Source organism: Mangifera indica, chromosome 11 (assembly GCF_011075055.1).
Source record: "Mangifera indica cultivar Alphonso chromosome 11, CATAS_Mindica_2.1, whole genome shotgun sequence".
Lineage (NCBI taxonomy): Eukaryota > Viridiplantae > Streptophyta > Magnoliopsida > Sapindales > Anacardiaceae > Mangifera > Mangifera indica.
The window spans coordinates 3,976,516-3,999,564 of record NC_058147.1 but is presented as its reverse complement, the minus strand read 5'-3'; the positions used below and the strand labels follow the sequence as shown (position 1 = coordinate 3,999,564).

The window sequence follows — 23,049 nt, the reverse complement described above, 5'->3', positions numbered from 1 at the left end:
GCTAAAACAAAATAATAGGAGGTGATATAAGTATGTAAATTCGGTTCAAATTGTAAAATTAAATTAAACCACTTAAAAATTACATTAAATAGTTTGATTTATAAGATAGTTTGATTTGAATTGATAAATTTTTAAAAAATAGTTTTCAATTTGAATTACAGTTTAGCCGATTTTCAAACTGAACCAAATCGTAAATTATATTTTTCTAAAATACATGTATATAATTATATTTGATAGAATTTTTCAATAAGTAATTAGTTTTATTATTTTCTTTATATATATTGTAGATATTTTTTATATTTATTTTTTATGTTTACATTATATTATAGAAAACAAAATTTTAATTAATTTTATTAAATAATATATATTTATAAGTAAATAATTTTAAAATATTTTAACCGTAATGCAATTCAGATTACACTGTATTTTTTTAGTTTGGTTTGGTTTGGTTTTAAACTTAAAATAGTTTAATTTTATTTGAAAATTTTTTAGACTGTTTATTTTTTGAACAATATTATGTGTATCTATTTTAAATATATAAATATGTACATACTTACACGTATCATCATATAATCAGATGATGTTTTATCTTTAATTTAAAATTACTTAATTATATGATAACACATATAAGTGCATACATATTTGAATATCCAAAAAACTACTGTACACACCCTTGCGAGGAGAAGTCAGCGTATTAATTACAAGAAAAAAATTCAAGTTGAGAGATTTGATTCGCCAATTTGCCATTATCAAGGTTGGTTAAGATGTTTGAAATGTAATAGCAAGTAGAAAGATCCTGCAAATCTTCATTGTCTTCTGCAGGTAAACAAAATCCTCCAGCCTATAATTTCCTGTCAACTGCAACTTGATACTTTCCTACTAATTAGGAGAATCGAGAAAACAAATCTTAAACACAAGAATCATTTGGCAAAACAAGTTGAACACGCCATGGTTGATTAAAGTTTAAAGGCTATCAGGTTTTTTGTCTGCAAGTAAAACTGGGTCAGCAGAATAAGCAGTTTTAGCCATGCATATTAAATTCAATGCTTCCAAAATCTAAAATATGCATCACATTCAATGATTCAACTTCTAGGTCTATCTTTCAAATATATATAAAGGTCCCTACCCTTATTTGACCGGAATTCAGTGATATCAACGTACAAAATATAAAAGCTGGCGACGGCTCTTATTTCTTTTTTTGAAGTTGAATATGAAACAAAATAATTCTGTTGTTGTATAATTGTAGAAGGATGAAGAAACAACAAATCTTTAACTTCATTATTTAATGGTAATATAAAGATCCCATTTCATGATTTCTGAAAATCATTAGCATTCTCAATCTTCAATAGGACAAAACGTTGGATGAGATTGTAGTGTGACTACCAAACACGAAGTCGCTCAATTTTGTACAAATTTTCATGAGAAGATCCTTAAGTTATATTATAATTTGAGTTTGCAAATATGGTTGTTTGTGGTCTTTTTATATATGACAAGACTGGTCTTCTCAGAATCTTAGGTTCTGGAAAAATGTAATTATCTAAATATCCACCGAATTTCTATTGAAGTACTTAAATGGCCACTAGTTGCTTGGTATTGGAAGATGATTTGGTTGTTTTGTTACGAAAATACTATCCAATGCTGGACCAAAGATATGTGTATTATGAATTAACCGTGTATATTTTGCTTTAACATAATATATATTCCGAGTTGAGCAAAGATAAACATTTAGGGGCTAACAATATTATTTGTTTATATTATTAACTTAAAGTTAACAAAAAGAGTTTAGGTTTAAACTATATTAATCTTATAATTAGTAAAATTTTGAATTATTTAGTATTGTACTCGAAGATTTATTTATCTGGTGAAGTCGGGTGGAGTTTCCAGTCATAAAATATATATATATTACTTATAGCATTATGGGCAGATTATGGCTGTTGATGATCAAGCGAGACACATTCAAAGTTAGGTACACCATTGTTGAGCTTAAACAGATTGTAAATCTGTAGTCAACAAGATTGTTCTCAAACAAACCCATCAGTGTTACTCGTGCCAAAGAATAATGAAAATATTGAGGGTGATAAGTGAGGTAGAGATCAACCGTGTTTTTGGTCACACAGTTACTTTATTAACTTTCCTTTATATGTTATTATTGTTCATCGTGTTCATGCTTTGAAACAATAATGGCTTTTCCAGCATTAGGTACAGACCAAAATTTAATTAAAATCAAGCCATAATGTCTATTCAGGAAGAGGTCTTTCTTATATATGTATTTATAGTATCCACATTTGGGGCCTAGAATGCTGTTTTAATTTCTACATCATCATGCCCCCACCCTTAATAGCTAGATTCCACTGCTTTCATATGTTGCATTTTTTCAGCATTAGTCTGCCGACTCTGCCCCCACAAGTAGAGATTTCTAGGAAAAATATGAAACCTTACTAACCCAGAAACTGCCCTAGATGACAGGGAAGTACTCCAATTTAATCCGTGTGAAATGACAACAAATAATTAATGGACCTCTTACTTGTATTTAAATTTGTCATCAAGTGACAGGCTGCCAAAAAAATAAAAACAAAAACCCAAATCTTGTCCATGATAAATTCATCGTTGTACTACATTTTTTCAACCTGAAGTTTAGTTAACATGCAAATCTGATTGTCAACATGATAATTCACTTGGGGCATTTGTATAAATTGTTACTCAGACCTTTCAAGATACAGCAAGTAGCTAATGAAGTTGCTAGAAGATGAACGGCAAGCATACGTTAGCAACTTTGACACAAACTAATTTTATTTACTCGTGTTTTGACATTAACCATACTGAAGAGCAGGATTGATTTTACCACATCTTCTGATGAGTGGTTGTGATTTGTGGGGTTGCCCTCATTTTCTTGCTTGAAGAAAAGACTCGTGAAGGAAATCCCTTTTTAAGCCTCTAATAATGGTTAACTTTTTACTGCAACTAAAGGCGTATACAAAATGCCAACACCAAATTATAATTACCGGCCTTTATGGAATCAGAATTAGAAGAAAATAGCACTTCTACTTTCTTTTTCTTTCTTTCTTACAAAGACGATCCAATCCAACAATAAAAGCTGCGGTTTGGATACCATAACTCTTTATCTATTAGCCCTCTAATCTTGTTGATGGCACAAGCAAACAAAGCATTAGAAGACAAAATTAGAGATAGTGGTTTTGAGTGAGACCTTCAAACCCTAATAAGATATTGTGGGTATGAAAGAGAAACTGTGAAAGTAGGGTTTGCAAAACCGCTTTGTGTCGGGGTGGTAGGGAGAAACAGCCCGCGGTTTTCTCACACCACCATTAGCCCTACTTCGCCTGTGCTTATCGTGGTGGTTGTGTTGTGTCATTGTCATATAAAAATTATTTGTTTTTTCAATTGTCTTTTTATATCTCCTTCAATCTTCCTTCTAAATGCAAAATTTATTAATTAATTTTCACTTGCCATTCATCCAACTGTGCGTGTTTTTTTTGGGCTAGTTAGATGTATCAGTACTATATGATAACTTTGGTTAAGATAGAACCGTTAGTATTGATTAGTAAATATAATTATATATTAATATAAACTTAGGTAGATGCTAAATATAATTTTAATAAAAATTAATTGGATCTAACACGATGATAGTATATATATTAAATATAAATTAGAACATAATGAATTGCATAAACTGAATGTCAATTTCAATAAGATTTTTAATAATGTCGATTGCAAATTGGTAATTTATATATTTAGGTCTGAAATTTCAGCATATCAATTGAAATGATATAACCGATAAGCAAACATATTAAATTAAAATGTGAAGTTCACTGTTAATATATAAAATTATATGTATCTATTTTTAGGATACAAGTAAGTATACATTTGATCTATATTATCATATAATTTAATAATTTTGAATTAAAAATAAAGTAATATTCAATTATATAATGACATATATAAATATATACATGTTTGTATATTCAAAATTGATACGTATAGTATTTCTCTTTATATATATATATATATATATATATATATATATATATATATATATATATATATATATATATATATATTGATGACAATAAAACTATGTATACCTAATTTAAATACATAAATATTTACACATTTATACACGTCATCATATGATTAGGTAATTTTGAATTAAGAATAAAGTAGCATTCACTCATATAATGACATATATAAATATGTACATATTTATATATTTAAAATAGATATACATAGTAATACTTTTTATTCAATTGTATATATAATGAGGAGGGTTATGTGCATAATTTTATATATAAATAATGACGTGTCATCGTATAATTGGATAGTTAAAAATTAAAGATGAAATAATATATCATTATATAATAATATGTTATTATTTATATATAAAATTATATATATTATTTGTGTATATAATTTTAACAGGATTAAATCCCATAGTAAGAAAATGAAAAATGATAAATTAAGTCATGAATGACAAATCTGATCGTCAAGAGATTATTTGACAAGCAAATCATTAAGCCTTGCGGGCCTAGAGCAAGTAAAAACAGTCAATCAATTGAGTATAAATTATCTGATGATCAAGATTATAATCTCAAGTCAAAAAGTTTAATTATGGCATCAGAGCTGGTATTGCGAGTGAAGAGAACAAACATGACATACGAGTTAAACTGCGTAAATGCTTCCTCTTTTCACAGAGAAGAGGAAACTTGCTGCTTCCATGAAACGTAGGAATATATAGCTATCCATAGAAAACATATCTAAACTTTGAAAATAAAACAAAGGCTATTATTCTATGTATACTGGTGACTGACAGCTCCTAATTATACCAAGAAAAAAGCTCTAAGAAAACCACGTAAACTGATAAGAAATTCACATGCTGAAGGACGGTTGATGCTTTTTTCTCCTCCACATTCCTAGTCTCCACCTACTCCGAAATGTCTTCCTTTTTCTTATTTTCTTTTGATCTTTCCTGTGTTTTTCTTGTGGAAGGGATGCCACTTCTCCATTCAAAACCCTACTTGGAAGGCTCACCAAATAAATTTACATCCGTAGGAAAATAAATAAATAAATAAAAAGTTTTCTTTTACTTATTACCTTTTGACATGTATCCAACTTTATGTCATTTAGCTCAAAGTCTAACGATTTTTTAACATATTTTTCAAGAGGGTGTTATAATTTTCTGCTGTATGATTATTACTAATGTGATAAATGATTATTTTTAAATTAAATGATCACCATCATTGTTCATGCTTAATCATTTCGTACATGAAATTGGCCCCAAATCGGCTGCTAGGAAACGATGGTAATCATATTATAGAACAAGATAGTGGAATTTCGAAACCTTTATGTTTGAAGTTTTCACCAAATTATTTCCCTTTTACAAATTTCCAAACTTTATTTGAAAATTGCATCAAATCATTGCCACTTTAAGATTTTCGGTACTTTTTTTCTTCTTTGTGTTTGATTTTCACCTTAAACTGTAGTTGCGTTAAATTCAGCATCATGACACGAGGGAGGTAGAGTAAAGTCACGTGTTTAGAATTTTTCTGTCTTATACTTGTTCAACTGTGTTTATACGTGTGGTTCAGATTTTTTTTTTTTTTTTTGATAACAAGCAATTTCATTTGAGTCAAATTATTTTTTTATAACCCATCCTTATCCTATACAAATTATTTATTTATTTTTGTTATTGTCAGGAGAAGACAACACTATTTACATCTACTCTCACAGACAAATTTGACAGAAGAAGTGTGGCCTGTGGTCATTGCCAATTAATGCAACATGAAAGTCACGAATAATGAACTGAAGAGTCAATCTGTACTCCAATTTTGATGGGGCTGTGCTGTATGTCGCCACTCACCGCCATCAAATTGCAGTTTTATTAATTCTGTTGGAGCTAAATCAACTTGTCGTCTCATAGGATAATTAAGAAAGTGCAGCACTGCAATTGGAAATAGAATATAAAAGCCTAGCTATAAAATGGGTGGATAGAATTATCCTCATGCAGCCATGAAAAGTATTTGCATATTCACGTTAGAGTAAAGAACAAATACATAAGCCAAATTAGGCTAATAAGAAAAGAGAAAAATTGCAGTAGTCTATGGATGAATTTGATCTATATATGTCGTATTGTCAGTATGTCCAGGTGAGAGATAAGGATAAGACTGTACTATTTTCATAATTAATTGTAAAAGGATACAAAAATTAGGCCGCACAGTTAATTTAGTTAATAGAATTAATAGTAAATTAAATCAAAACCAGAATTGGGCAGATGCATTATTGAAAGTTTAGTAAAGAACAAAAAAGAGGTCCACCAACTCATTTGAAATCGTGAAGCCAAATTCTAGAGGCAGATATGTGAATGTAAATTAATAAAATTTGTTCCTTTTAAATCTAATTAAGGCACAAAGTGCTATATGTATATTTTAAGTACAACATAATTGCATATTATGAATTAATTAATTTAATTAATTAACAACCTTTCCATTGGTGTACCTATATATTCTTCCACTGGGAGCAACTTCATCTCCAGGGATTTGGTGAGAGAAGTTATGGAGCTTAGTGAAAATGGTTTCTCGGAGGAATTCTTGTCTCTAAGAAGAGACACTTGGGAGACCATCCCTACAGAAATGGATGGACTCTTCTCTAGTGATTGGAGTTATGGTTGCTATGATCAAAACCCACCTCCCATTCTTCCAAATTCTTATTGTCAGCCTTTTTCTGCACCATTTGAACAAGATTTCAACTACGACTTCAGTGAAGTCTATTGTCCATTTGTTGATGAATTGTCAGCACCTCAGCTTACTGATTCATCAATGAATACACTTGATACACCGCCATTTCCAATTCAAGAAGACTTTCCGTTGGCCATGATGGGCGATGAAGAAGCTAATAATCTACTTGCGGATGATTTCCAAAATCTCGAGATGCAATCTTCATCTTGCAAAGTTGAGCCAATTCACGAGTCTCCTGAAATCCCAGTTTTCAAAATGGGAACTTGTCCCGAACGAATGAACAGAAGTAAGAAGGTGGAGGGGCAGCCATCAAAAAATCTAATGGCCGAGAGAAGGCGAAGGAAGCGCTTAAATGACCGCCTCTCAATGCTTAGATCCATAGTTCCTAAAATAAGCAAGGTAAGTAAACAATCTCCATTGCTGGTTGCACAGATTAATTAAAGTATATTTTATATGTATGTGTAGAGCTTGTTCGATTTTAATTAATTCCCTTTGGTCTTCTGATAGATGGACAGGACTTCTATACTTGGAGATACCATAGACTACGTGAAAGAGCTCATAGAGAAAATCAACAACTTGCAACAAGAAATTGAAGCAGATTCAAGTCATATCGAGAAGCTGGGCATTTGTAAGGATGTGAAGCCAAATGAGAGTTTAGTAAGAAATGCACCAAAGGTATAGACTCTGAAATACTATTAAGTAAGAACTTCAACTGAGACAAACTGAAATTATTGGGAAAAAAAAAAGTTCCTAAATTTCGATATTCTACTTTTTATGGGCTGCAGTTTGGCGTGGAAAGAAGAAATATGGATACCAGAATTGAGATTTGCTGTCCAGCGAAGTCAGGATTGTTGTTATCAACAGTAACAACCCTGGAAGCATTAGGCCTTGAGATTGAACAATGTGTTATCAGCTGCTTTAATGACTTTTCGGTCCAAGCTTCCTGCTCAGAGGTACAAATTCACATCTTAATTTGCTGTAGTTAATTTATTTAATCTATTGAGAGCAGAGCAGTGTTTAATTTTTATGATTATTGTGATGCTGATAGGAAATGAAGCATAGAATGCTTATAAGCTCTGAGGACATAAAGCAGGCATTATTTAGAAATGCAGGCTATGGAGGACGATGTCTGTAGGAATGAAGAGAGTAGGAAATCAAGAGCAAAGCAACCTTATGGTGAAATTTTCAGTGGCAGGTTCCCTCATCTCTGTAATTTCATTAAGCTTTTTCGCTGAAAGGTTGTAATGATTTTTGTTTTTGGTTTAATAAAAGGCTTGTACTTCTCATAGCAATGTAAAATCTCCTGCTCCTGAAATATTGCTAAAATTACTTGTATTAGAGTGATTGATTTTCTGCTCCTGAAACTTCTTTAAATAAAAGTTTTCAATAAATAAAATTATATAACAAAGGTTTCAAAAAGATGACTCAATCAATAGTATATTATTAGACTTTCATCAAATATTCAATAACCGTTAGACTTACGCTAATTTTGTTTACCCAAATCTTAACTTTATATTAGACTTAAATTCATTAGTAAATTGTAATTGAACTATTCAAATAACAAGTTTTATTATATCAAAATCATAATTAATGTTAATCCACCTCATAAAATTTTCTACCAGTGAACAGCAAGATCCCTGAAATAATGGAAGCTTGTAAGAGCAAATGGATGGCCTGGGCCAAAATCATAATGTCTCCATAACAAACATGTCCATAGGGACAAACTGGGGCGTATTATTTTGGTAAGGAATCAAAAACTTTACACGCATACTAGGCCAAAGGCACACTCCTAGGTAAAATACAAAGCTGTAGGAGCCACAAAGTTTGTTGATGTACCATGGCATCCAAACATATAAACAAAACAAAAGCAATCGATTGATATTATATGGACTTGCGGTCCTTTGATCAAATTGTTAAATCAGTCTGTTTTGTTCTTTCAATGCTTTTTGATCGCTTGACATTGACATAGTACCGAATTCACTTTGCATCATCGTAGAGACACTTATGATATGACCCAAGAAGGGGCATAACTTTTTGGGAAACAACAAAAATGCACCAGGGCTTCATAAAGCTCCCAACACCACGAAGAAGCTGAGACATTTCCACGCACTTGCCACGAAGAAGATGCTTGTTGTACGGTAGTGTTCTTAAAGGGCGTCTCCTTGAGAAGCAACCAATTGGCAGAAGTGACAGTTTACTTAGTATTTATGAATCAATGGCTCTCACGTCCCTAGGGTAGGTTTATTTGATTATCCAATTTGTTTAGTCTCAATTCAACAATTAGACATTTAAATATTTTTCTTATTTTATTGGCTTAGTTAGACTGAAACTAGTGAATAAAAGAAAGGAATTTAATTACATTTCTCCAAAACTTTCTCTCTTTTCTTTCCTCTTGCTCTGCGCTTTGTTTTTCCTCTGCTTCTTCTTCTTCCATACTCTTTATTACAATTTTGGTGCTTTAATCGATCTTTACCATCATGGATGACAGAACACAATCTCGTGAATTAAAAGACCAACCCCAACACCTTCAACAACAATATGAGGTACCAGCTTCTCTAATCTTGCACGTCAATGACTCCTTCATCTCTTTGTTCATTATTGGAACAATTTTTCTAAGTCAATATTTTCGTCCAACCCAGCACATGATAACATTTTAAGGCCCCTCCACCTTTGCAGCTACCTTCACATGGGGATAGAAGTGGCAATGGACCACGCTGGTTCAGTCAAGCTCACTGGACCCATGGATCGGATTGAACCTAAGACTTGCACAATGATGAGTCTTACAGGTTAGGACAACCCATACGAAATATAAGGTCCATAGCCTAGTCCGATATATGTAGGATTAGGTCAGCCCAAAATTTTTTAAAAAAAATTATTTTTTAATTAATTTTTTAAAATTATGTTTTTAGACCATTATCTAATTATTAAAATCGATGATAGTGTCCCGAATATTTTATTGATAATCTCTCACTTATGACGAAGTAATATCATGATTATATCATAAAAAAATATTATAATATATTATAAATAAATTAATTTATATCTTATTAAATATTTTGATTGACAAAATTAAAATAAAAATAAAATTATCAATACAAAATTATTGTTTGTGAATTCAAACAGTTTCAGAGTGAGAATTGATGAGAGAAAATTAGATTGAGAATAATGAAAGATTAAGAGATTGAGATTTGAGAAAGAATAATGAATTTGTAAAAGGGAAGGGGGGGGGGGGGGGGGGGGATTATTGAGTTTATATAATAATAGTAATAAGGAAAATAAATAAATAAACAATGACTTCAGCCACATAAGTTGTTCTATAGTAAAAGGGTAGATTTAAAAATTATATTTTCGTAATAACAATAATGAATCAGGTTAGATTGATTCACGGATCTATTATCTAGACCCATAACCCAATCCTTTAAATTCAACCACCACAATAGCAGATTGAATCTTATGGTATCCGATTTTTTTTTACTAGGTTTGACACTTCTACAAAGGAATCTACTAGTTCAACATTTAAATTTACTTTTTTGGGAAATTTGATTTGGAGGATCCAACGGTTGTGTTTAAAAAATAATATTAATTTGTACTTAAAATATAACATTAGTATCCAACTCAATCTCAAACAAATGTACTAATTAAGAAATTCAATCTGACATCTTCGGAATTTTGGCACACGTCACTCACAATGACATTATGTTGTCACCCCATTAATCAGCATGCAAGAATAATCCATCAACGGAGCTCTCAGTCGGTAGCTGATTGGGCCCATTCAGACTATTAAGAAGTCTGCATCTCGTCATTGTCATTGAAAGTCCATTAAGTTATGATTACTCAGGAACTTCTATAGTAGCCCAATTCCGATCAACTCAGTGCCATCCAATTTAAATCCGTTCTCAACAAACTTAGTTAGATCCTCTAAATTGATTACTGGAATGAACAATTAAAAACCGAATTGATGGGTAATTTTCCATTTGGAGTTGGCTTAACACTGGGATTCTTTATTTATTATTTCTTTTTGTTCTTAAAATATGAGTATTTTTGTAACACTACTTGTAACAAATAGATATGAAGAGCTAAGAAATATGAGTCGTTCAGCCCACATAAACTTTAGCCTAAAGGGAATATGGACCTCAACCCACCAACCAAACCATATAATATAAGCCATTGGAGCTTAATAGATGAAAAGTGTCTATTTTACAACAATGGACACAAGCAAAAGCACGCATGACCAGGTATTAATTTCTAATTTGGGAAATAAGTACATAATGAGGTAAAACTTTTCCTTAATTAAACTTGCAGAATTAACAACAAAAAAGTGATTGGTCAATACATAACGATAAGTTATACAAATTATACGTAAAGATCAATTACATCGTTTACACACCAATGCATGACAAAATACGAACAAAAGATCTTTTATCTAGAAGGTAGGAAAACAAAACTTTTAATATTTATAATCTTTCTCTAAGATATCTTCAAAATGCAATCATAGTTTGTTATTATAATAAAATCACTTTCCATGTTTTAATCTACAATTGGAAAGCAATCAATTTGTACCAAATTGGGAGCGTTTGATTTTTTTTGGATTTGTGAGAAAACAACCTTGTGTGTGAAAACAAACTTTCCACATGGCAACGCATTTTCGTTGCTTTCAGTAGGTATGAAATCATAATGTTTTCCACTAGCTTTGAAATTGGAATTAGAAGAAGCCGAATCGATGGATAATTGAGAATTGAAGTGACCAGGACCTGATAAGATTTGTGGGATCAATTCATTTAATTCAAAACTTGCATTAGTTGTACACAAGTCCAATACAGACCGCACCATCTCCAACTTTGATTTTCCATGAAATGGTACAGAGAACGTCCCACAAAATCACTTGTAAATTCTCAATAATAACTCAGCTTAAAACGACATCTTGAGTTGAAGATGGTTACTTCTCGTGTATATTATAGTTTATGGCTACCAAGTGGTAGAAGTTAGTTGGCGTTCGAGGTGTTAAAAGAGTTTGGTCGACTTGGACACGGCAATAGACTAGGCCGGCTTATACATTTTTGAATGCTCAAAGTTTGGTCTTATATATTGGGCTACGCTGGGCCTTAAATGTGTTGGCCCATTTTTTAAATTTAATTAAAATTTTTAAATATAAATTATTTTTTAATTATTAAAACCAACAACTACCTTAAATATTTTATTTATAATCTCTCACTTATAATATTGTGATTGCATAATGAAAAATATTATAAGTTTATAATATAATATAAATTAATTAATTTACATACTGTATAAATTATAAATAAAATAAAATATATATACTATAGCATTTATCTACTCATCTTCAATATTCAAATCTCTAGATTTTTTTTTACATTGGATCCAATTATAATATTTTGTAATAATAAAATTGAAATGAAAACGAAATTATAAACACAAAGAATTATTATTTGCGAATTCATATAGTTTCCGAAAGAGAGTTGATAAGAGAAAATGAGATTAAAAATATAATTAAAAAATTGAAATTGAAAAAAAAATTGGATTGGTTTATATAGAAAAAAATAAAAAAATTAAACAATAAACCAATAATTGTTGAAGGCTTCTGCCATCTGCTCTGATGTTTTTTAAAAAAATTTATTTTTTAAATGGTAATGGCTGGCCTAGCCTAAGGGCTTGATTTAAAGTCATGATTCTGTCCGAAAGACCTTTAAGCCAGACCCGACATGTTACAATGTCAAATTGGGTCAGACTTCAAATTCTTGTTTTGGATCAGACCTCCATTTGATCCGACTCAATTGACATGTCTAAGTCAACCAAAAACACAAAATAATACCTCAGCGTATTACTGTAGAGGCGGGGCCAGACCCATAGGCTTAAACACAAGACCCATTACTATTTTCATAATTATTAAAATTAATTATAATATAAAAATATTTTTATTTGAATTAATAGATTGACCATTACTATATAATTCAGTGTGCCCTTATATATATAGGGTCGGATTGTGGATCTAATACTTTTTATGAGTTGGCCCAATGTGTGAAGCCTATTATTGTATAAATCTTAGGCCTAGCCGGACCCATAAACCAAGTGGACTAAGACCAAAACTAGCCTAACTCAACCCATTGCCATCTCTACTTGGCTTGTATCAAAATTTTGTTTAAAAGCTTTTCTTTTCTTTTAAAATTTTTTTACAGTTATTCACCTTACTCCCATTACATCAATTTAAAAATGTGTGTTTTAAGTGGTAAAACAAAATAAATCTCAAATTGATACTCTTATATTTGAAATTTCCTTCTTTTACCCGTGAATCCACCAAAGTTGTATTTAGATTATTTTTTTTATTAGTTAGCTTTCGTCTTTAGTCATGTTATTTCTTTTTATAACAAAAAAACTCATTGAATTGGTCTGTTTATATTAGGGTCTGATTAATTATATTTAACAAGTAAAACTGTAAATTTAATTATTAGTTTAACAACTATTAAATTAAATAAATAAATAATTTTATCTTACTTTAACACTAAATCCATTATTTTTGTTATTTTATACTTTTTAGTCCTCGTGAAAAGCCTAGGTGGCCAACTTTTCCCCATTCATGTCCATTGGTCCAAAATAGAAAAAGGTCAAGGGACCTTCCTCTCAACTTATATAAAATTATGAATTAAACAATATTATATGTATATATTTTTTATATATAATTTAAATATATAGATAATAAATTATTATAAGATTATATATTATTTAATCATTAATTTAAAATTATCTAATCACATGATTATATATTATCAATATACTTAAATTATATAATATATAATTTTATTAAATTTGGAAAGAGGGATACATCATACATGCATGAAATTGTTGTATGAGGAAGAAGGAGGATTCTCAAAGTTATTAAGGAAACATGGCCATCCTTTTCTCTGACTGGTGGAGTGGAGCTTTCACTCCTTCATTATTCGCCCGTGTGCATGTTTGAACTAACCAGCAGCTTGTGACAACGACTCTGATTCACAATTCAAAACCTTATCGCTTAGAATAAGGGTGAGGTAGGTCGTATTCTAGACATTTTTGGTTTTGAAAACGTGATCTGGTCAGCATTATTGAAATTAAACATTACGTACGCTGTGAAAATTGCCCTGGCTTGGGATGTCAAACTTGCGATAGCTAGGCTAGGTCTACTTACAGTAAAAAAGACCCACACAATACTTGAACCCAGCACCCTTTATCTGGCCCACTATTTGACTATCTCATAAAACTATACGGGAGTGATTGAAATTGTCCACCTGATTTTTGACCGTAAACACTTTTGGCTTACTAAACGTATAAACCATGTCATTTTTCCAAAATCTTACCCCCTTAACCAATAAAAAAGAAGTATCCCAATTCTGAATACCGTGTTGAGAATTTAAATTACTATATTATAAAATAATCATAATACCAAAAATTAGCAAAATTTTAAAATATTTCTTTGCACATCATAGTTATCATTGACACTCTTATTTTCTTCTCACTTTTACCCTTTTTTTTTCCCCTATTATATATTGTGTTGATTCCATTAAATTTGTGATGGGTTTGAGCTTAGATGAGTAACAACTATGATAATTAGATTTATATAAACTAGAATATATAGAGATTGAATTATATTTTAAAACATATTTAAGAGATTAAACTATTATATTTTACTGTTTTTATTATGAGTCTGAGTTTGAGAAGATAGTGGTTTTGAAAAGTTTAAACTTGGGTGGATGACAATTATAATGAATTTTGGTTTAAATGAATGATAATTGTGACGGCTAAAAGTTTCGAAACTATAAAACAATTAAATTATTATATTTAGATTTTTGATTGATTTGAGTAAGACTAGCGAGCTACTGATAGTTTTGATGGGTTTGAGTTAGAATGATTATGATTAAAAAATACTCTAAGAGTCAAACCTTAGACTGGAAATTATAAATCACCCAATCTATGTGCTTCTGAAAATTTTTAATTAAAAATCATTGCCCAACAGCTTTAGTTTTGTTCATAATTCACCCGTGTGCAACATCCATTCCATGATGTTGATTTTAACGTTACTAATGACTTGCTTTTTTCACCTTTTTGCCATTCATGTCCATCTCTATAACAGGCCTGGGCCTCGGCCCATTGATTCAACAGGGCTCAAATTAAAATAAGTGATGAGATGTCACTGACCCATGAAATTAGGAGGAGGAAATATGACCGTGAAAATGGTAAACGTGACAATTTTTGTCATTAGATCATGTTTTTATAATATTAATTGATATGATTTAAATCGGAATTAACCAAAACTATATCATATTGACTTAATTGATTTGATCTAAATTAACCAAAATATTTTTGAATTAACATAACCTTTCTTAAATTAATTCAAAATATATTTTTTTTATGGAATTTTACCAGGCAGAAAATGGAATTATTTACGTGATGCTGAATGACTACATCAACACGTCTGCAATGCATGGATTCAGGGCAAAGCCAAAGCCAAAGCCAAAGCGTGCGATGGTGGTGGCAGTTAATGATGGTTAATAAATCTCCAGCCTTGCTTAAAAAAAAAAGCAATACTACGTGTAGTTATTTTAAGTACATAAATATATATACACTCATATATGTCATTATATGATTAATTATTATTTTATTTTTAATTCAAAATCATCTAATCATATAATTATATATATAAATATGTATATATTTATATATCCAAAGTGGATACACATAATTTTATCGAAAAAATAAAACATAAATATTTCAATTAAATCCTCACCCACACACGGCATCAACGCGCGTGCGTTAAAATTTCTTATCACCATCATTACTCCATTTATAAAAATGGGACCCAGTCTCCTCTATATTCAAGATCGTGAAAAATTAGAAAAAATCGGATATCAACAGTAGAAAATTAAAATGAAATCTTACCTTATCTATCTAAAAATGGAATAATTTGTTTAAAAATCGCAAGTGAGAGGGCAGTGGAGTACAAGAATTAATGGGTCGCGTGAGAAAAGGTGATAGTGAAGGAGGTTATGTGTCGCGTTTTGTTGCCGGCAGTCCAAAATTAAAAGCCTCTTTCCTGTCCCCCAACGCGTCAGATCTCTTCACTCTGTTTTTCTTTGTCTCCTCTCAACCACACCCAAACTTAATGCGCTTTCTGCGTAACTCACACTCTTTCTTCTCTCTCTCCCTTAATTATTTTCCTTCTCTCTTTCTTTCTTTAAAAAAATAATAAAAACCCTTTTATTAAGTATTAAATAATGTTACTGTTTGGACGAAAATACCTGAGATAAAGTTACTAAGATGCCCTTCTGTGGACCTTCAGCCCATGTGAATGCTGTTGACGGGATCCATAGGAGGAAGATTCATGTGAATGGAGGGTGTTTAGGGAATTAAAATTAGTCCATTTGCAAGAAAGATGGGGGCATATGTAAGAAGGAATCTTACTGTTGAAATAGAAGGGTAATGAGTGGAGCCGTTGAAATTGTTATATTTGGCTAAACAAGACTTGTTTTTTATCATAATTACGATTCTATCTTTAGAAATAATAAAATTTACGAAATGGGTAGCATCATGATTATGTGAGATGTATGATGGTATATTTTTTTTTGTAGTTAAGTCAAACCCAGAGCAAGCCTAATTACGGGTTAAATGCATGGGACATCTCACGAACCTTTATCAACTTATCTTCAGGAAATTGAAGTTTTCAAGGGTAGTGATTTGGACACGTCATAGTGCAAAGACAATATTGCCACTGTATGCCCGTGGTGGACCACATACATTACACATCATTATGTTGGTACATACATGGAACATGATAAATAATAACATCAATTTTTTTTATTTTCTTAATTTAAATTTCAAATATTTGTTTCTAATTTTGTGAATTGTCAGTTAGACATACATTTCACATGAATTGAAGTATATCTACTTTTGAAAAATAAAGAGAAGGTAGTTAAGTTGGGCTTATTGAAACGACATGGAAACTGAAAAGTTTCTCAACGATACGACATTTTATTTGGTTGTGAGTTTGGGACATTATGAATGCCGTTTCATCAAACTTTCTGATGATCCAACGGCCTGCATTAGACTAACCAAATCCCGTTGTTTAGTGTATTTTGTTCGGCGGAATATTTAACAAATACAAAAAAGTGAGGGAGTTTTTATAAAAAAAACACACATTTTTTTAAAGTGGTATATTTTAATGCATAGAGTTTCACATCCAACAGCAAAATAGCTTTCGTTACTTTGTGCCAAGTGGAGGGTCCTTAGCTTCTTTCACACACACGCACACACTCTCTCTCTCTCTCTCTTTCTCAACTTTCTCTCCTCTGCGACGTCGTCATCGATTCTCTTCTTCCGCGACTGATTCTTCTGCTACTGATCCTTAAGATTTAACCAGGTAAATGTTTTTCTTTTTATTCTCTTAGCTTCTTGCTTTCAAGATTCGTTGCTCTCTGAGTGGTTTGCGCTTATTATTATTATATTTAGTGATTCTGTTGTTGCTTATTTCTTGTTTTTTCACTTCATGCTTTGTGTCGTTGGGGGAAACATAATAGAAATAAAATGTGTGGATGTTATGGATTTATGCTGGGGTTGTTGGTTTCCGTGCAGTGAATAAAAGGTTTAGTTCAGTTAAGCTTGACTGAACAATACGATGGTATGAGTAAAGTTTTTCTACTTCGTTGTCCTCTAAATAATAATTTTGACTTACTACGGTTACACTTTTTTTTTTTTTTAATTTTTTTCAAAACTTTCCAGCTACCGACCACACCTACACTTAGTACGTGTTTTTCTTTGGTGGATATGAGTTTGTTGATGTACTTTTTCTGGAATTATTTAGTTTTAGCAATACTGGTTGTAATGGCTTTTTGTTGAATCCTGTTTGTATTCTTGAAGGCTGTTTATTCTTTATTAATTATTTTGTACTTTCATTTCGGGTTATTTTATGAGTATTTGTGCAAAGATTTGATTAGGCAAAGGGATTTGGATTTCATGAATTGTAAGCACTAAGCACGTATGCTGCTTAACTTTGTCCTTGACGCCATTTTTAAGCTACTGTTTGACGTGCAAAGCTTCACAGTCTATATTTGCATTAATATCTTATGATTTTCTTACTTTTATTTTGGTACAATTACTGCAAACTGATTCATTAGCTTTCTAAAATTAAGTACTATCTTTTTTTCCTTTATACAAACAGAAATTTATTTTTTGTAAAATTTTTGTTTTTAAAAGAAAGTAGAAATAGTTAAAGTTTTAACTTAGGATATACTTGAGGTACTGTTTGAATCCACGGATCTATTAACGTTGCAACATAGTATCACTTTTGAGTTTTTTGCTTTTAGACATTTTCTTTGGAAACAACACAGCATAATTTGTGATCTAAGGAATGTTCTAGTATATTTAATGTCAGTTAAATTGTTTGCTTCACAAGGATAGGTTGCTGTTATTGAATTGTATTGCTTTTAGATTCAAGTCTTTTCCATCAACAAAAGAGGAAAGGAATGTGTTTCTCTTTATTTCTATGTTGTACAATTTAAGCTCTTTTTCCTGTTGGATATAACTTCCTTAGTTATGCAACTGTGTAGGGTGAATTTTGGTGGGGTTTTTGTTTCCTGAAGAACATTGTTATTCTTAGATTAAACAGGCTACAAAAAATTTGGGCATTTCTGGTTTCAAACTTTGATGTCTCCACCACTACGTGGTGTTGGCAAGGAGGGAGGTCCAGGAAATGTCACTCTACTACCTTCTTCGGCCTCCATGGAAAGCATATGCCAGAACGGCCCAAAATTGAAAGAGCGTAATTACATGGGATTATCAGATTGTTCTTCAGTGGACAGCTCAGTGGTCTCTAGTTTCTCTGATGAGAGCAAAACGAGGCTGAATCTGAAGGCTACAGAGCTGAGGCTTGGACTTCCTGGGTCTCAGTCTCCAGAGAGAGATCCAGAACTTTGTCTATTAAGTTCTACACAACTTGATGAGAAGCCTCTTTTCCCTTTACATCCTACAAATGATAGTCACTATCCATCACAGAAGAATGTTGTTTCTGGCAACAAAAGAGGATTCTCTGATGCTATGGATGGGTTCTCAGAGGTAAAAAATAAAACGAGCATTTTCAGGAAGGGATTCAAAGTTTTTCCTTGTGATTTCTGACTTTAGAATTATTCAATCTTTGGTGCAGGGGAAATATCTTTCTAATTCTGAGGTATTGTCACCCAGGCCTGCTCAAAACTTGGGACTAAAGCCAGGTTCTATACCAGAGAACCTCAGGGCTCAACCAGCCAAAGCAAAAGAGATAGCAACCCAGAAAGCAGTGCAGGAAAGACTCCATGTTGCCAGTGAAACTAGAATAAACCATAATGGCTCTACAAACAATAATAGCAGCGCACCTGCTCCCAAGTAAGTGAAAACTAGAATTTTTTGACTAGTTGAGACTTAATTTTGACATAATAACAATCTGCAATCCTGTTCTTTGGCAGGGCACAAGTTGTGGGTTGGCCTCCAATTAGATCGTTTAGGAAGAACTCATTGGCTACCCCTTCGAAGAACACTGATGAAGTAGATGGGAAAGCAGGGCCTGGCACTTTGTTTGTAAAAGTCAGCATGGATGGTGCTCCTTATTTGAGAAAAGTAGACTTGAAAAATTACTCAAAATACCAGGAATTGTCTTCTGCCCTTGAGAAGATGTTCAGCTGTTTTACCATTGGTGAGTTTTGGGGCCATTCTATCTCAATTGGACTTTTATCAAGGGAATAATATAGGTTAATACATGCTAAGCTGATATTTCTGTCAAGATGCATATTCTGGTTTGCATGGATCCAGTTACTGCTATTTTTGTTCGATGTTAGGCCAATATGGATCTCATGGAGCTCTTGGTAGGGAGATGCTGAGTGAGAGCAAGCTGAAGGATCTGCTCCACGGCTCAGAATATGTTCTTACATATGAAGACAAGGATGGTGATTGGATGCTTGTGGGTGATGTCCCATGGGAGTAAGTTCTAATTCCTTCATTGTTTTGTTTGTCCTAGATTTCTTCAACCCAGCTAATTGAATAATTCAACTTGGAATTGACATTGATTGTATGTGAGATCTGTGGTTATTATGTTGGGTGCATTTAAGCAAAGGTGATATTGTAGTATGGGAGAGTTTTAAGTTTGATGGTAAATGTAAAGCTGAAAGTAGTGGCATATACTACCATTAATAAAACTATGTGCATAACTTTGTGCAGAAACAATGACATGTCCCCATGTGATCGGATATTACTTTATCTCTAATTTAAATTTGCCCAATCACACGGTGACATGTCATTGTATGTGTTCAAAGTTGTGCATATAACACTACTCATACTACCATATAGAAGAATTGCAATGAATTAAATATATGAATACACCAAAAGAGTGTCAAGCTTGGCAGTGGATTATGCCTGGGTGATGCAGAAGCATGAAATTTTCTACACCACACAACTGCAGCCATAATATACAGTTTGTTTTAGTTGTCTGTAAAGTGAAAAACTTGTTTTAAGGACCTGCAAATCAAGGTTCAGGGAGATGAAAGTAGATCATTAATAGTTTAACCCTTGGTTAAGATGTGTAAAAAGCTCTATGTATGGTGATTGACATAATTTTAACTGATCATCCTGTAGTTTTATAGCTGTTATTCAATGTAGACCATCAACTTGCATTAGGAAGGAAGCACAAATATAACCATAGTTCCTATTAAACAAACCAAACTCGAGTTGCCTCAGATGCTATTTTGGACTCCAATATTTTGGAGATCTTGTACATGGATGCATGTTTTGTATTTGTTACATTTATGTAATGCAGTATGAGCTGGATCAGTGGAGACACAGTTACTGTATTGGCTAGAAGCTATTGGTTTTGTACTTATGATAAAATAGCTTTGACTTACGGTGAAAAGACTGTAGTTAATATTTGTTTGACAGGCCATTCTAACTTATGCACCTTTTTTGTGGCCGTGCATAATTGTATTCAAACTAATGGTTTTGAACTTATTATTATAGATTTGCTGGAATGATCTTTCAGCTTGCACTGTAGTCTAATTCAATCTATGGACTTTTTTCAGGATGTTTATCAATACATGCAAGAGACTGAGGATCATGAAGAGCGCTGATGCCATTGGCCTAGGTATGTATGTTACATGGTCGTTATCCACTAAAACACATCGTAAAGCTATTGAAGAATCGAAGCAACAAAAGTGAAATCTCTCTTTTATTTATGTCCTCAACGTGCATGACAAGTAAGATTATTAACTTTTCAATCATACCCCTTCTTGAGAATCCTCACACTAAGGACAACTTAATGGGATATCCCAACTTCATAAATTGGATGTCTAAGGCATCACTTAAGCATTTTTGTACAAGTCATTAAACATGCAGATTGTCTAAGTTGACATTTAACTACTCTGAAAAGTAAAACTCACAGGTAGATGGAATTATATTCCAATTATAACTGCTCCCTCTATCCATCTCAGAAGTAACACATTTTACTTGGCTGTTAAAACTCTTTCTCGCCGATAATAACAACTGGTTGATGTGGTTGAATGTTATTCATCTATCCATGTATTGCTTATGACTTTGTGTCTTTTGAATGTCAAGTTAGTGCAATTTTTGTTTTTAGTTTGAGTGGTGAGAATATAACAGTTACCATTCCAGTTTTTTTTTATCAGGTTTGTTGCTTCGATTGAGATTATCACACTAAATGGACCCATATGGATTATTCTATTTTACTTTGTGAAAATCTTACTTCTTTGCTCAGAGTATTTTTTAACATTTTATGGTAGGACTATACAAATATTGATATTAACATATTCATGTTATAATTTATATTTCAGTTTTTATATGGTATTCTTCTATAGTGATATAATGCTATATCTCTATTAGTAAGTACTCAAGTGTCAGAGATCATCTTATTCTGAACCACGTTAATGCAATGCACAGTCGTCATGTTAATTTTATGTATGCACCAGATCATTTTTTGTGACATTCAATTGGTTGAGGTTATTTGGATATTTTGTGTAGCACCAAGGGCCATGGAGAAATGCAGAAACAGAAACTAGCCAGTGTTAGACATCATTTTCACTATCCATCCAGCTGTCCTTGTGATGGATTCCAGGAGAAGATATTAAAGCACATGAACCAAATTCCTCTTGGAGGTTTGAGAATGGAAGTATGTTGGACTGGGTAGGGGATCATGAACATCTTCCTTCATTATGTCACTATGTTTATGTTCTCGATCTGAGGTATTTATGTTCTCTATGTCATGTTTCTAATCTATTAAAATTATAAAACTCCTAGGCCTTGTATTTGGCAGTACCTAATGGAACAAGTTCCTGCTATCACACAGGTACCTTAGTTTGTAAATTGCATTGGTTGTCGAACTCCTATTTTGTGTGTTTGTATGCTGAATGACATTTATTGTAACTCATCTATGTTAACTTTCTGTATGTGGGCATGTAATTTTGTATCTCGTCAATAAACATAATTGAATGTGTTTGGTTATTACATGGGTGATCTGCAATCATAATTGGCAAAATTTATGTGGGCAAAGAAAACTAAAGATGAGGTGAACTTGTTGTAGATAATTGAGTGTAATAATGTAGTTGGTTTGAAGAGTAGGGGTTAAATATTTAGATATTGCCAGCCGTCTAGATATGGCTGTCGGATAGTATTCATGTGATGCCACAGATTTTAGGCTGCATTATTGATGTGCTTTGCTCTGAATAATTTACGTATTCTTTGGGGGTAAGGCTGCATCATGTCATGCACCGGCTCAGGAAATTTTTAAGCTTATAGCCTTAGAGGGTGAAGCTGGCAAATTGTACTCTGTACAGGAAAATGACATGTAGGCTTTAAGCCATTTATTAGCTGGTATGAAGTCGTCAGAATCAGAGAGAAAGTGATCTCTTTAATTTTGGAAGTATTAAAAATGATGGAATGGAGAAAGGCAGAAAATATGTCTGCTATATGTGCAATAAGCCAAATGAAACTTGTCTGCATGATATATCTCATTTGTTAGGACCCATCCCATGGCATCCTTCAAAAAGGACTGTTACCTTCGGGGCACTAAGCCAGAGCAATTTTATGAATGCTGTGAAAATTTCCAAGAATTTTCAAAGATTTAGACTCTTATCTGGCCTGTCATTTTGGATTAATTCTGTCCATATGTTTTACCCAACAAAATTATAATATATGTTTCGAAATAAAGCGGCATTTTGGGGTTTCACTTCAATCATTGGATATTACTATCCTTTTGACTTTCTTTTTCCGTTGACCTGATTTACCA

The 23,049-nt window shown here is 32.2% G+C and overlaps 2 protein-coding genes across 3 annotated transcripts; both read left to right on the top strand.

The window, feature by feature from the left end:
• The first annotated feature begins 6,527 nt into the window (after window positions 1–6,527).
• Window positions 6,528–8,102, top strand: LOC123229150 (transcription factor bHLH93-like). The gene is made up of 4 exons (XM_044654761.1): window positions 6,528–7,145; window positions 7,254–7,421; window positions 7,532–7,699; window positions 7,795–8,102. Exons 1-4 carry the CDS (start codon window positions 6,564–6,566, stop codon window positions 7,879–7,881), a joined length of 1,005 nt encoding a protein of 334 aa, XP_044510696.1. The 5' UTR covers window positions 6,528–6,563; the 3' UTR covers window positions 7,882–8,102.
• Window positions 8,103–16,916: 8,814 nt separating this feature from the next.
• Window positions 16,917–22,268, top strand: LOC123229582 (auxin-responsive protein IAA9-like). Of its 2 annotated transcripts, none has more exons than XM_044655498.1 (7): window positions 16,917–17,151; window positions 18,388–18,842; window positions 18,931–19,148; window positions 19,229–19,455; window positions 19,598–19,739; window positions 20,831–20,892; window positions 21,786–22,268. In XM_044655498.1, the coding sequence occupies exons 2-7, from the start codon at window positions 18,435–18,437 to the stop codon at window positions 21,821–21,823; spliced, it is 1,095 nt and encodes a 364-aa protein (XP_044511433.1). In that variant the 5' UTR covers window positions 16,917–17,151; window positions 18,388–18,434; the 3' UTR covers window positions 21,824–22,268. The 2 variants fall into 2 exon arrangements, with proteins under 2 accessions (XP_044511433.1, XP_044511432.1); XM_044655497.1 differs by having other exon boundaries at window positions 16,930–17,151; window positions 18,338–18,842.
• Window positions 22,269–23,049: the final 781 nt, after the last annotated feature.

Excerpts from the sequence above, each read along its gene's own strand:
- LOC123229150 (XM_044654761.1), top strand. The coding sequence starts at position 6,564 with ATGGAGCTTAGTGAAAATGGTTTCTCGGAGGAATTCTTGTCTCTAAGA. Across the intron at positions 7,146-7,253 it reads TAGTTCCTAAAATAAGCAAG|ATGGACAGGACTTCTATACT; the intron begins GTAAGTAAACAA and ends GTCTTCTGATAG. Across the intron at positions 7,422-7,531 it reads TAGTAAGAAATGCACCAAAG|TTTGGCGTGGAAAGAAGAAA; the intron begins GTATAGACTCTG and ends TATGGGCTGCAG.
- LOC123229582 (XM_044655498.1), top strand. The coding sequence starts at position 18,435 with ATGTCTCCACCACTACGTGGTGTTGGCAAGGAGGGAGGTCCAGGAAAT. Across the intron at positions 18,843-18,930 it reads CTATGGATGGGTTCTCAGAG|GGGAAATATCTTTCTAATTC; the intron begins GTAAAAAATAAA and ends TCTTTGGTGCAG. Across the intron at positions 19,149-19,228 it reads AGCAGCGCACCTGCTCCCAA|GGCACAAGTTGTGGGTTGGC; the intron begins GTAAGTGAAAAC and ends GTTCTTTGGCAG.